Source organism: Podarcis gaigeae, assembly GCF_964106915.1.
Source record: "Podarcis gaigeae genome assembly, chromosome: 13".
NCBI lineage: Eukaryota > Metazoa > Chordata > Lepidosauria > Squamata > Lacertidae > Podarcis > Podarcis gaigeae.
The window spans coordinates 22,018,725-22,031,876 of NC_139689.1; the positions used below are offsets into that span (position 1 = coordinate 22,018,725).

General features: G+C 45.9%; 1 protein-coding gene across 2 annotated transcripts; it reads right to left on the reverse strand.

Moving 5' to 3' along the window:
* Positions 1-5,143: 5,143 nt before the first annotated feature.
* LOC310830663 (sulfotransferase 1A1-like) lies at positions 5,144-13,152 on the reverse strand. 2 transcript variants are annotated; one of them, XM_083710470.1, is made up of 9 exons: positions 12,666-13,152; positions 11,847-11,995; positions 9,928-10,053; positions 9,704-9,801; positions 9,143-9,269; positions 8,456-8,550; positions 7,838-8,018; positions 6,778-6,912; positions 5,144-5,738 (listed from the first exon to the last, which is right to left on the reverse strand). In XM_083710470.1, exons 2-8 carry the CDS (start codon positions 11,992-11,994, stop codon positions 6,800-6,802), a joined length of 888 nt encoding a protein of 295 aa, XP_083566596.1. In that variant the 5' UTR covers position 11,995; positions 12,666-13,152; the 3' UTR covers positions 5,144-5,738; positions 6,778-6,799. The 2 variants fall into 2 exon arrangements, with proteins under 2 accessions (XP_083566596.1, XP_083566597.1); XM_083710471.1 differs by lacking the exons at positions 5,144-5,738; positions 6,778-6,912; positions 7,838-8,018 and adding an exon at positions 8,146-8,320 and having other exon boundaries at positions 8,355-8,550; positions 12,666-13,078.

The following is a 13,152-nucleotide window of genomic DNA, read 5'->3' on the forward strand; positions in this document are numbered from 1 at the left end:
CTGTGGTTGACGTCCTGTGTAGATGATTTCCAGACCAGCGGTGGGGGTTCACAGGATACAGACTGAGTCTCTCTCTGAGGCCCCACCCTTCTCCATCACCCGATTCCTTTCAGCCATAAAAGGCCCTTGTTCATCTCATTTTTGGCCTCTCTCCTGTGTGGCTGCGAACTTTGCCAGTCAGTTTTAAGCTTGTTAAAAATTCATTTAATCTTTACAGGGTTTGCAGATTAACACTGTTAAACAGATCCGCCTAGCCACTGATAAAAACGCTGCCAAGACTTGAGCAGGGTTTGATACCTTTGCCTCAAGTTTGGTTCTTTGGCATTTTGTCGAATAAACAAGGTATTGTTACGAGTTTGTGCGTGCCGGACCCCTTTGATCCCTGGAATTAGGCAAGTGTTAAAAACTAATCCAGCCAGTCTAGTCTGCAAAGGAAGGGGCTGTGGGAGATGCAATTGGGTGGAGCCCCTCCCTCAGCTTGTGGGAAGGAATAAAAGTCAGAGTTGAGAGTTAAGAGTTATGTGAGCCAGAAGTTGTATGCAAAAGCTACATCCTGGAACAGCAGAGAGCACCATCCAAGATCTCTGCTTGAATCCAAGGCTATGGCAATAGGAGAAACAAGACCCTTTTGGGATGTTGATGCTTTGAACCCCTCCATTGTAGGCTCAGGCTGTATATGTGTGTAAATAAGTCATATAACACAAAGACTCCACAGTCTTCCCTGAGCCTGATTTCAAAAGGAAATACGAACCCGGGGTAAGTGCCTGGAATCTTGCACCACTCAGAGATTGGGGTGGCACAAACACACTTCCGGGCTGAAGTACTTTCAAGATCCCACCACCTCCCCAGTGACCATGAGATGATCCTCTAGGCTCCACCCCTCCTCAAGTAAAAAACTCAGAAACTCCCACCCCACAGATCAAGCACTTTTAAAAATCGTGTTGGCCAATCCATTTGCTGGCGGAGGCCTCTGGCTATCTACATTCTGGATTTCTCTCTGTTCTGCTGCTGGATGATTCAAGCTTCTTTTAGAGAGAGTCTGTCATACCCAAAGATGCGTATGTGTGACAATTCCAGAAGACAGTGGTGCAAATCCTATCTTTGCTAGTTGGGTCAGCTTTTGAGAAATGTAAATGCTTTCTTTTTTAAAAAAAAGCAGCTTTCTTGCCCTTAAGGCTTAAAAAGTATTGTTGTGCACAGCCTCAGGCAGTGCAAGATTCCAGACCAACCCTCTCCTCTCAACAAGCTTCTTCCAGGCAGCTGAAAAATCTCCCGTGAGAAATTTCGGCTCGGCTTGATTTTGCAACATCAAATTGTTTTCGAAATTGTGCACAGCCTTGGGCAGGCCTGCCAAACCAAAGCCAGCCCAGGGGAGGTTATATTGTTATTGTCTCCCTCTGGGTTCTTGAACTGATGTGTGTGTGTCGAGAGAGAAAAAAATAAATCGTCCAGTAGCACCTTAGAGACCAACTAAGTTTGTTCTGGGTTGTGTGTGTGTGTATCTCACCCCCCACCTTGATTTTCTGCCAGGATCTGCCTCAGTCTGTCAACACATAACAGGAGCCAAGAAAAGACAGCAGGCAAGAAACGCAAACAACCGCACCCCAAACTGCGAGTAGCTCTGCGGCAGGAGAGGGACAGAATAGGCTTGTGGAACCATCTTGTCTCGGGTGGCTGAGGGTCAGAGAACTCAGGATAGGGGAAGAAAGTCACATTATTGGTATCCACCTTACTTGCCCTTTCCAAAGCAATGGGCAAGCAGAAAGGCAGCTATCCTTCACACTTCTTTGAATTTTAGTATGCAGTTCTCCAGCCAAGTCATGTGTACACAAATGCACATATGTCAGAATAACACTAAAATCCATTTTATCTGGGAAAGTAGAAATATTGGGGGAAATACGTGTTGCAAAAATATTGGGCAAAATTAATGTTCAAAGAGGTGAAATTCACACTAAAATACCATGCTGGTTAATCTTCCTTTTTTAAAATTGCAAGCTAATCATGAGGACCGAATTCAAGAATGAGAAAAATGAGAAACTGAGCGGAGCTGAAATTGAGGGATTTGCCCATCCCTATAGAGGATGTCCTCCCTCCTTGAAGGGTTGTCTGGTCCAAGTTGGATTCAAAAGATAAATAACCTTCAGAAGGGAAAGCAGAGCAGCATCAGAAGCCTTGAAGTGTCCCATCAACATTTAGCACCTGAAGAGTAAACAAAGGAGGCCCATAGCAGGTCACCTGATCAAAAGCCACTTCCAAGCTGTTGCCATTTTTCAGGTGGGCTTCAACTGCAGATTGGTAAATTCAGGCTGTGCAATTCAAGTGGATTTGGCCCTCTTCTGGCCCTCCCTCAGTAAACAAATTAAGAAACTCAAGAGCAAAGTCAGCAAAGTGACAGGAAATTGCACTGGATAACAATTGCCTGACCCAATGTCCTATTAATCTCCCTGCCAACAAGTCAAAACCAATGCTCAGTACTCTTTATAACCACCCTGCAAATTTGTGCAAAATAATTAGGACGGATACTCAACAGGTCACCTGGAAACAGCCATAGTGTTGTGGTGAGATGTGTTTCGTGTATATCTAAAATTACAGTGATACCTCAGTCCGTTCTTAAACCAAAACCGTTCTTAAACCAAGTTGCGCTTTCCCTAATGAGGCCTCCCACCGCCAGTTCCCTTCCACTGTTCGGCTTCCGTTCTTAGACCGAGGTAAAGTTCGCAAACCGGGACACTACTTCCAGTTTTGTGGAGTTCGTAAAGAGGACTGTTATTAAACTGAGGTACCACTGTATCCTTCTTAAGATTGCATCAATGCCTATAAATTAACATGTGCATTTTTTCCCCATGCCTGTGTCCTCTCTTGAAATGATGTGTTCCCTCTTTTCTGGCAATTCATAAGCAGCCACCTATTTGTTGCTCAGTTCCAATCATGGACTGTTTTGCTGAAAGGAGGTGGCTGACAGCCAGACCGAAGCGGAAACTGAGGCTTCCTGTTGGAACAATCTTTCTGAGACGTCTCCATTTATTCAATACTTTTTTTAAAATGTCTTTTCTGGGCCTGTTTTCATGCTTCTGATATGTTTGATTGCTGTCCTGAGAAATATGTTGCAGTGTTTTTTCTTATTTTAAATTATTTGGATTGCAATCCTATAGTCAGCAACTTGGCATTAAGTTCCCACTGAACTCAGTGGGATTTAAAACTTCTGAACAGAAGCAAAAAGGTTGTGTTGTTAACCATTCATTATTAACTGTCCCGGGAAGTGTTGAAACAGAAGGGTGGGGTGGCGTTCAGTGCTTTCCACCAAATGAATATATGATGAAATACGGTGTATTGCAAAAGCACAGTATATTTCAATGTCACCGCCTCTGTACTTGCAACAAGTTTATAACATTAAAAAACCCATCACATGTTGAAGCACATCGCTGTGATCCTCAAAGGGGAAAATCCAGTAATCCTCTGGCGAATTCTTTGCATCATCTGATGGGAAGGGTGAAGTATTAAGGTAGTTCCAACAGAAGGCAAATCCTCTCAGATCATGTGCTGGAAACTGTAGCTCTAAAACTTAGCAGAGGGCCAAAACAGGGTGTGAGATCAGTTGTTTCCTCACACATACACTTTAAAACAGCCTATCTCTCCCCCCCCCCCCCAGTTTTGACTGAAGCTACGTCTCGGGGGGGGGGGGGGGAGCAGAGGGGAATAAGACAGTTGCAGTTCCTATCTTTGCTCTCTCCACTGCGCCCCCCATAGAGGTCCACTTTATGAAAGTGTGTGGTGAGATCTGTTCTTGCAGGTCCTCAGCTTCAGCTGCAAGCCCACATCAAGCTCAGTTCCAGCTCTGCAGTATACCAGTCTGCTAACCTTCTAGACACATGACCCCCCCCCCACACACCTTAAATTCCTTTTCTCAATAGTCAAAATCACAGCAAGGTGGTCATGTGTCCTACATTAGAGAGGGAATCCTCTATTTTTATCTGTTTGAATAGCTATTGAGTCCAAGTCTGATATAAAGATTATTTATTTCATAACATTTATAAACCTTACTTTTTAAAAGACATCTGAAGGCAGCCCTGTTTAGGGAAGTTATTTAATGCTGTATTGTTTTTAATACTCGATTGGGAGCTGCCCAGATTGGCTGGGGAAACTCAGCCAGATGAGCGGGGTATAAATATATTATTATTATTATTATTATTATTATTATTATTATTATTATTATTCTAATCCTTTTCTTTTTCTTTACAGGGCCATTTAGATGAATGCAACTGGTGTGATGTTTCTGACTTTCTACACTGGTGTTTGTTTAATTCATAGCTTCCTTAATTTTTTTCCCACACTGAAGTTAAGGGTTTAATTAGGGGATTAAGTTTTGCTGCCTATGTATGTGTTTCAACAGTCTTTGAATAGTTTTGATGGAATACAATGGTACCTCAGGTTAAGAACTTAATTCGTTCTGGAGGTCCGTTCTTAACTTGAAACTGTTCTTAACCTAAGGTACCACTTTAGCTAATGGGGCCTCCCGCTGTTGCCGCGTCGCCGGAACACAATTTCTGTTCTCATCCTGAAGCAAAGTACTTAACCCGAGGTACTATTTCTGGGTTAGCGGAGTCTGTAACCTGAAGCGTCTGTAACCTGAAGTGTTTGTAACCCGAGGTACCACTGTACAATGTTTAAAGTATTATTTAAAAAACTAAAAGGTTTGGCAATGCTTAGTGCTCCAAGGCTCTTTCAGTGCAAGGTGGTTGGTGCCTGGTTTTGTTTCTTGTTACACTCCGTCCCCAAATGACAGTAGGAAGAGCAGAAGGCAGGGAAATTCAGCTCATCCAACTCATTTGCCCCTTGGGATGCTCAGCAGTCCAATTTACAGAGCACCACCTACTTGGAGGAAACATAGGTTCTGGCTGGAAGGCTGCAGTCCTCTCAGTTTACGCTGATGATTATTTCCAGATGAAACTGCCCATTCCACATGGCATGTGTTTTTTCTTGAATATAGCCATCAGCTCAAAGATATACTTACCCTTGAAACTTTGCTTACAGCAGGAAGGTACCACAAAGCTCATTCGGCCTAACCTCCTGCTGATGCAGGAAATTATTTGCTGAAACTCAATACTAATGTTGTTAAATTAATAAAGGACGAGAACGAGAAAGCTTTTCAATAAAAGTATTTATTAATGGTGGGGATATGAATATAAATCTGACGATTTGGGACTTTTTTTAAGTGCATGTCATGCACTCTGCTTAAGTAATGCAAAATATATGTCTTTGCTAAAATTCTATAAAAAGTGGGCTTCTTTGAGACCAGATTGTTCTATTTTTAAAAAGCCTCTCCAGGGTCAAAGCAGGATAGAGAGAGAAGAGACCCAAAAAAGGAAAAGGCAAAAAAAAAGAGAGAGAGAGGCAAAAAAAGAGATGTTCTTTTTGGAATGTAACAACCAGATTTTCTTGAACTCCTTCCTGCATCTGCTATCTAGGAAGAGAGGTCAAGGATTCACAGCTTACTGAGCTATAAATTGAGCTGAACATTAGTTTGCGGTTGTTCTAGACACAGCCTGATAAGAAGTGACAGCTCCAAAGCTACACAGTGGCTGGAAAAACTACACAGCAGCACTTTGGGAAACTGGCTTTTTCTTGAAGGGGTCATGAAGGCATCTTGGCTTGATCTTCATCTTTACACCATCAAGGCACATGGTGGCATCTTCCAGAGACAACACGGGGCGTTCTCCTGGCTCCAAACAGTTTACAATCTAAAACAAACAATGGGGAGAGCAAGGGAGGGAATGATGTGGGCAGGTGTCATCACACTCATATCCACACCATTTAAAAGGACACTTGTTGCCCCAAAGAACTCTGGGGACTGTAGTTTAATCCTCACAGAGCACTCTTGGTAAACTACAGTTCCCAGGACTCTTGGGCGGAGGCGTCATATGCTTTAAATGTTGGTGGGGATGTGGCTGTATTTGAAGCTTTGTTACAGTAGGCAATGAAGATTATGAGATTATACCAAAGGCCCCAAAGGAAATATGGGTTTTGAAGGAAGGGGAAAAATGCCAGCTCCAGATTCCATGGGGTCCATGGGGCCCCTCCTGCTCATTTTCACTGCTGTTGCTGTTCCCCATTCACTAGTCCTCTTTCTCTGGGCACTGCTCAAGCCACACAACTGCCCAGAGGGAGCAGGTAAGGGAGTGGAGCCTGCAGTTTCTCCTTGTTGGGGGAGCGGGTGGCGCTGTGGTCTAAACCACTGAGCCTCTTGGGCTTGCCGATTGGAAGGTCGGCAGTTCGAATCCGTGCAACCGTGTAAGTTTCCGTTGCTGTGTCCCAGCTCCTGTCAACCTAGCAGTTTGAAAGCACACCAGTACAAGTAGATAAATAGGTACTGTTGTGGTGGGAAGGTAAACAGTATTTCTGTGCATTCTGGCACTCGTCATGGTGTCCGGTTGGTGCCAGAAGCAGTTTAGTCATGCTGGCCACGTGACCCAGAAAGCTGTGCACAAATGCCGGCCCCTCAGCTGGAAGTGGGTTGAATGCCACACCTCATAGTTGCCTTTGACTGGACTTAACTGTCCAGGGGCCCTTTATCTTTTACCTTTTTACCTTCTCCTTGTTCCTGACACTACTCACTTGCTAAGAGGGGACAACTGAATGGGCAGCAATGGCAAGGAGAAGCAGCACCAAGGCAAGGGGCTCCAGGAGTGGCAGAGAGCCTTTTGCTGGGGTATGACCCTCAGCAAGTGCCCAACTATGTTGACCTCTGATTCCATAGAATGGGAATAAAAGGAGACTCGCCTGAAAAGGGAAGTCAGAGAGATCAAATCTCTGTCCGGAAGTGCAGGGTCGTTCCTTCCATCTGTCTCTTGTAATCGGCATCAAAGCGCTCGTTTTGAGCCACTGTGAACTTGTTCTTCCAATCGCCAGTGATTCCTGAGTTGAAATGGGAAGAAATGGGAGTCACGACACTGGCAATTAAAGAGGGACAAGATAGACATGAACATTACTCCCTAAAGACCTGTCAAATATGATGGATAAAAGAGGATGGTGAGTTCCTGCCCTTTCCACACCGTACTCCATGCAGCAATACGCGGTTGCAGATTCCACTTGTCTGGATTTTTTTCAACAAAAATAATTATTGGGTTTTCAATAATAAATAAATACATAAGCAGAGGAAGTGATCTGCAGGCTCTAATCATGATGATGTGATGACGATGACGGTGGTGGTGAAGATGATGGGGACATTTGCCTCCTCTAGTAAGCCGATCCCTTTTGGGTGCCCACTCCTTAAGCCCTATGATGCCTCAAGACCTCTTCTGAGCAATAATATTGTTATGTGTTTGTGGGTGCCAGACACCTATAATCCTAGCAAGTATTAAAAGCTAATCAAGCCAGGCTAGCTTCCCGATGAGGTAACCGCCTGGCTGATGGATCATTAAGAGAACAAAGGAAAGGCAGTTTGTGCTAGACCACAAAAGGGCGGGCCCCTTCTCCAGCTCTTGGAGAGTTAGAAGGACAAATCCTGAGATTTGGGGGCCGGGTTTGCTGTGATGTGACCCGGAGGAAAAAGCTGCAGGCTAGAAAGACAGAGCGAGAGAAAGAGTCGTGGCTGATTTCTGCTTGAATCCAAGCCTGTGGCTGTGGTAGAAACAAACCCTTTTGATGTACTGATGTTGTGAACCCCTCCATCGCAGGCTTGGGATGTATATGTGTGTAAATAAACCATATATCATAAAGATACCACAGTCTCCGCTGTGCCTCATTTCCAAAAGGAAACACGGACCCTGGGGTGAACTCCTAGGACCGCTGGAATCTCAGCCCTCTTCAGCCCATCCCTCCAGGTGTCAGGGCAGCTTACCTTTCCTCATGAAAGGGGAGATACTGTGGTCCATAATCGTGGCAGGGATGCTTGTGTAATTGGCCATTTGGTTCTTCTGCATCTCTTTGAAGGAGGTGTGGTGAGCAATCTTCTCGACCAGGCGGTCATCAGGGGACCTCTCCAGGAATTCCATTACTTTTCGGATCTCCCGCTGAGGATTCTAGAAGATAAGCAATGATTGGGGGTTGAAGCCGGGGGACTTAGGTTAATAAATTAATTGTAATAATAATTTATTATTTATACCCCGCCCACCTGGCTGGGTTTCCCCAGCCCTGGGTTGGGAAAGGAAGACAGGGGAGAAGGACGCAGTGTACAGAATGGGAATACCCAGGTGGACCTCCCAGTTTCCCAACCTGGGAACCATCATTTCGTCTGGTGCACCTCTTGAATGTGGCAAATGATGTTCCGGCCCTCTAGACACCACAGTTCCTTCTGACACACTGCATGCATGCGCGATACATTCTATATCTCTCCTTCTGTGTCTCTCCTTCTGAACCCCTGACAGCTATGTTTACACTTTGAACATTTTGGTGGCTTTGCTTGCCGTTGCAGCAGAACTGGCATTGAAAGGGTTATACCGGGGAGTGGGAACCTTGCCTCTTTCAAGTCTTCATAGAAAAGGTAGAGCATCTTGTGTTCATTCCTCTTGTCCCACCAGCCTTTGACATGGTCGTACCAGGATCCAAAAGAGACTGAGGAGAGAGAGATTATGGGCTTCCGTGAGAACCTTTCTAGAAACGAGGAAATTCTGGCCTCTGCTGGGTAAAGGCCGCAACTCAGTACTATAGCTTCTTTTTTTTCCTTTTTGGACTGCAACACCCATCTTCCCTGACCATTAGTCAGGACAGCTGGGGCTGATGGAAGTGGTAGTCTAAAACACGGCACATTTTCCACACACATAAGGATCAAGGTTCCATCTTCAGAACTGGGGAAAGTCTGACAGACACCTTGAAGAGCTGCTGTCAGTCACATCATCATGATCTGACTCAATATAAGGGAGCTTCATCATTTGTTTATCTCATTCTACCGCTACCTGCCCAGAAGCAGTGGAAGCCAGAGGAGCAATGCCTGGATATGAACCTTCAAACTCACAAAGCTCCTCCAAACCAGGTAAGATCTATGTAAAAGACTTGCTCATAATTCCATATGGAATTTCATAATTTCTATATGGTCTATATAGCAGGTGGGTCCAATGACATCTGGAAGATCACAAGTTTTCCGTCCTTGGCTTTCAGGGTCATTGCCCTCGCCCTCTGCCTCTATCTCATCTCCCACAGTCCTTACTGTCTCCAGCCATAAACTTCTCCAGGAATTCGTCCCAAGTTCCCGGATCAGGATGCACTTTTGCCATTTGGTAGAAGTAATAATATGAGACAGCCACGTCTTTGGCGTTTCTGGCCACGTAGATCATCTGTAGTGCAGAAAGTACCATGCAGATTAAATGGATGATCAGCACAATTTATTCTGCTTCTGCCAGTCAGGCAGAAGAGCAAGGGCAATGCAAAGGTTTTGAAGTCCCCCCCCTTCGCCACTACAAAATGCTGCAAAGCCCTCCCCACCTCTGGTTTTTAAATTTTTACATTGCCCATAGATTTTCAAGCCTGTTTTCATATGGACTAGTAACTTAGATATTTTCTAAATAAAGTTTTTAAATATCTTTCATATATAGACTAGAAACTTAGATTCCTTTTTTTGAAAACAGTAACCTTCTTCTGCATAGAATACACAGCTCTGCTGGCAACTTTGTGATCCTCCTTTCAGATTAACCCTCCAGCCCCTTTCTTCCACAGTGACCTCTTTCAGATCCCGCTCTTGCTAGATTCAGGTGCCCATATACCCTCTCACCTTGCAATCCGTTTCCCAGAATGATTTTGGAAGCAATTGGACTGGAAGGTGTGTTTTAATTAGACACGGCCGAGGTGCTTTTCTGAGCAGATCAATGCCTGGAGGGAGGGAGAAAACAGAAGTCAATAAAGAGGCTTCTCCTCTCCCCATCTTTTACGACCTGTCCCCACAGCATACCTTAGGGCGAGGGACTCCTGGATTGCTGGCCTTCTGGGGCGTTTTACCTTTGGGAACTCCTTCAACAGCAAACTCCAAGAAAGGGACTCGCTGATAGATGGGTTCGTGGCTGCATTTCTCCACGTTGCCTTCTTTATAGATCAGGTCGATGACCTGGCTCACCCAGGTAGTTCCTGAAAGGGCATGAAGGGGCGTTTTGCATAAATTCTCGATTGCAGTGCAGTTAGGGAAACCCAAGACTGAGGCTGCATACTCCCTACATTTAAAGCACATGCAAACTACTTTCCCCACTCCTCAAATAATTTTGGGTGCTGTAGTTTGTTAAGGGTTTCTGGGCATTGTAACTTTGTAATAAGTCAATTACATTCATCAGAACTCTTTACGGGGGGGGGGGGAGTGCTTTAAAACGTATATATGCCACCTGAGGGTACATATACAGTGGTATCTCGGTTTACGAACAGTCCTGTTTATAAACTATTCGGTTTACGAATTCCGCAAAAACAGAAGTAGTGTCCTGGTTTGTGAACTTTACCTTGGTCTAAGAACAGAATCAGAATGGTGGAAGGGAACTGGCGGCGGGAGGCCACATTAGGGAAAGTGCAACTTGGTTTAAGAACAGTTTAAGTTTAAGAACGGACTTCTGGAACGGGTTCCGGTTTCGGAACGGAACCAAGGTACCACTGTACACCATACAGTCATGGCTGTAGTCCAGGTGGGGGCAGCTGCCCCCCAAATCAAGTAAATAAATAGAAATACTTAACTATCTGAATAATTGCATCACAGATATCTCAGTTCTGCCCCCCCCCAGCATAAAGCATGCCCCCCCTAAAATAAATCCCATGCATACAGGTAAAGTACATATCCTCCCCAAAAGAAGTCTGGAAACTGTGTGGTGGCAGAATGGGGGGGGGGGGAGTCCTGTTTTAACTATTTATTGGACGCAGGTGGCGCTGTGGGGTAAACCACAGAGCCTAGGACTTGCCAATCAGAAGGTTGGCGGTTCAAATCCCCGCAACGGGGTGAGTTCCCGTTGTTCAGTCCCTGCTCCTGCCAACCTAGCAGTTCAAAAGCACGTCAAAGTGCAAGTAGATAAATAGGTACCGCTCTGGCATGAAGGTAAACGGCGTTTCCATGTGGTGCTCTGGTTCGCCAGAAGCGGCTTAGTCCTGCTGGCCACATGACCCGGAAGCTGTACGCCGGCTCCCTCGGCCAGTAAAGCAAGATGAGCACCGCAACCCCAGAGTCAGTCACGACTGGACCTAATGGTCAGGGGTCCCTTTACCTTTACCTTGTGCTTTTATCTCATGTTTTAATACACTGTCCAGAGATCTTTTGAAGAATGGGCGGTATACAAATCTAATAAATAAAGTAATTCTTAGTGTAAGGATTAGAGATATATTACAACTGTAGTGTGGCAATCTGCATGAGCCCAAAATTTGCCCCAGCTCTCCAATGGATCTCCTCTATTTTATTCCCCCCCCCTCAGTTCAGGGGAACCACCTGCACAGCCCTAAATCCAGCACTGACAACAACTGCACAGCTATGTCCCTGTTTTCACCAGGGAAATACTTGCTCCCCCCTGGACAACCGGCATATTTGTACAGCCACGAGTCTGCAAAGAACGTGATCCCTTTTAAGCTCTCTTGGAAGCCATTGCTGTTTGGAGGCTGTGTTAAACAATGTAACATTACCTCAAGGCACCTTTTCACAGAAACCCAGAACTGTGGAGTTGGAAGGGATCCAAAAATGAGCCATTTTAGTTAAGGTTACCAGATTTTTTCCAATGAATCCGGGGACACTTTTCAGCTTCAATAGATTTTGTATGGGGGCTGATCTGTAAATCCGGGGACTGTCCCCAGGAAACAGGGACGTCTGGTAACCTTAATTTTAGTCCAACACCCTGCAAATGCAGGCACCACAACTTTCCTTCCCATTGAGTGGGACACAGCCCAAGACATTCACTCACCAGACTTGGGGTATGTGGAGATCAGCAAGTCCCCCGGGTGAACTTGGAAGTCCTTCACCTCTTCCAAGACATCAGCAAACGTCTTGATCATGCCGACTCCCTGGACGTAAACCAGCGGCGGGCGCTCAGGCTCTGCATCGGGCTTCATCCTGGCAGAAAAAAGGGGTTAAAGCGAAATGGGCTGCTTGCACCCTTGGGCAGAGTGAGTCCCCCCCCCTCCGCATGCAAGGAAGGTGTACAATACATGAGTGGAATCTGAGCTTGAAATTCAACCAAACGTTAAGCAACATCTGGCATACGCTACCTTCCCCTTTGACTGGAGTTGGCAGGGATCTCTGAGGCTGGGCTGAATAATAGGATCAGATAATTGCAAGGAACTGGGATTTCACGGCGAGGGAACTGAAATATCTGCTGAAGAAAAGGGAAAGTCTCACCCCCATCCTCAACCTCATTTGCCACCTGCAAGCAAAGCAATTTGTTCTCTCTGTCCTTTTTCGAGGGTCAGGACGGACCAAGATTAAAAAAAAAAACAGCCTCACAATCCCATCCCTTCCTACAAGTCCTCCTGAGTTCAGTCGGTCTTTCTGCCTGGGAAATGGGTCGACGAGGATTGAAGCCTTCATGCAGGAAAATAAGACCCAGGCTCTCGCTCCCTCTCAGCCTTGAATACTAGTCGCCGACCAGGATATTGCACGGTCTTGTTCTGCCCTCATCATGCCAGGGAGACCAGGATTCCTGCCTTCCTTGTGCCCTGACAGCTCCTCGCTCCTCCACTGCCCGCAGTCCGGAGGCAGCTCAGCTTCCGCGGGTGTCGCTTACCTTGATCTTGAGGCGCTGGTGATGGTGATGGTTCGGCGGTTGGCGCTGATTTGGGAGCTGAAGCGCTCCCGAATCCGGTTTGTGGGGCGTGGACCAGGAATGGGCGGAGAAGATCTCCCGGGGTGAATTATTCCTGGGTGGGACAGTGGAGAGCTGGTAGCTTTGCCGAGGTGCCGCTGAGATCAAGGCAACCCTTCTGCTTCAGCAAAGCAGAGGGAAGGGTTTCCATTGTGAAACACTAAATATATATGGTAATCTTTGATACTGGGAATTTCTACATCCCCACCCCCCCACAAACAAAAACGAACCCAAAACTATGCTGGCGTTCCGACCAAGGCTTAAGGTTTTTTCCCAAGCACGGTGGATTAACGGAGTGCTGCCTCTTTAAGAGCTTCCCAGACCCCCAAGTGCCCTCTCTTCGCTTAGCCCCAGAAAGAATAGATCCCTCTTCCAGGTCTCTATTCGGAAGGCTGCCAGGGAGCTTATG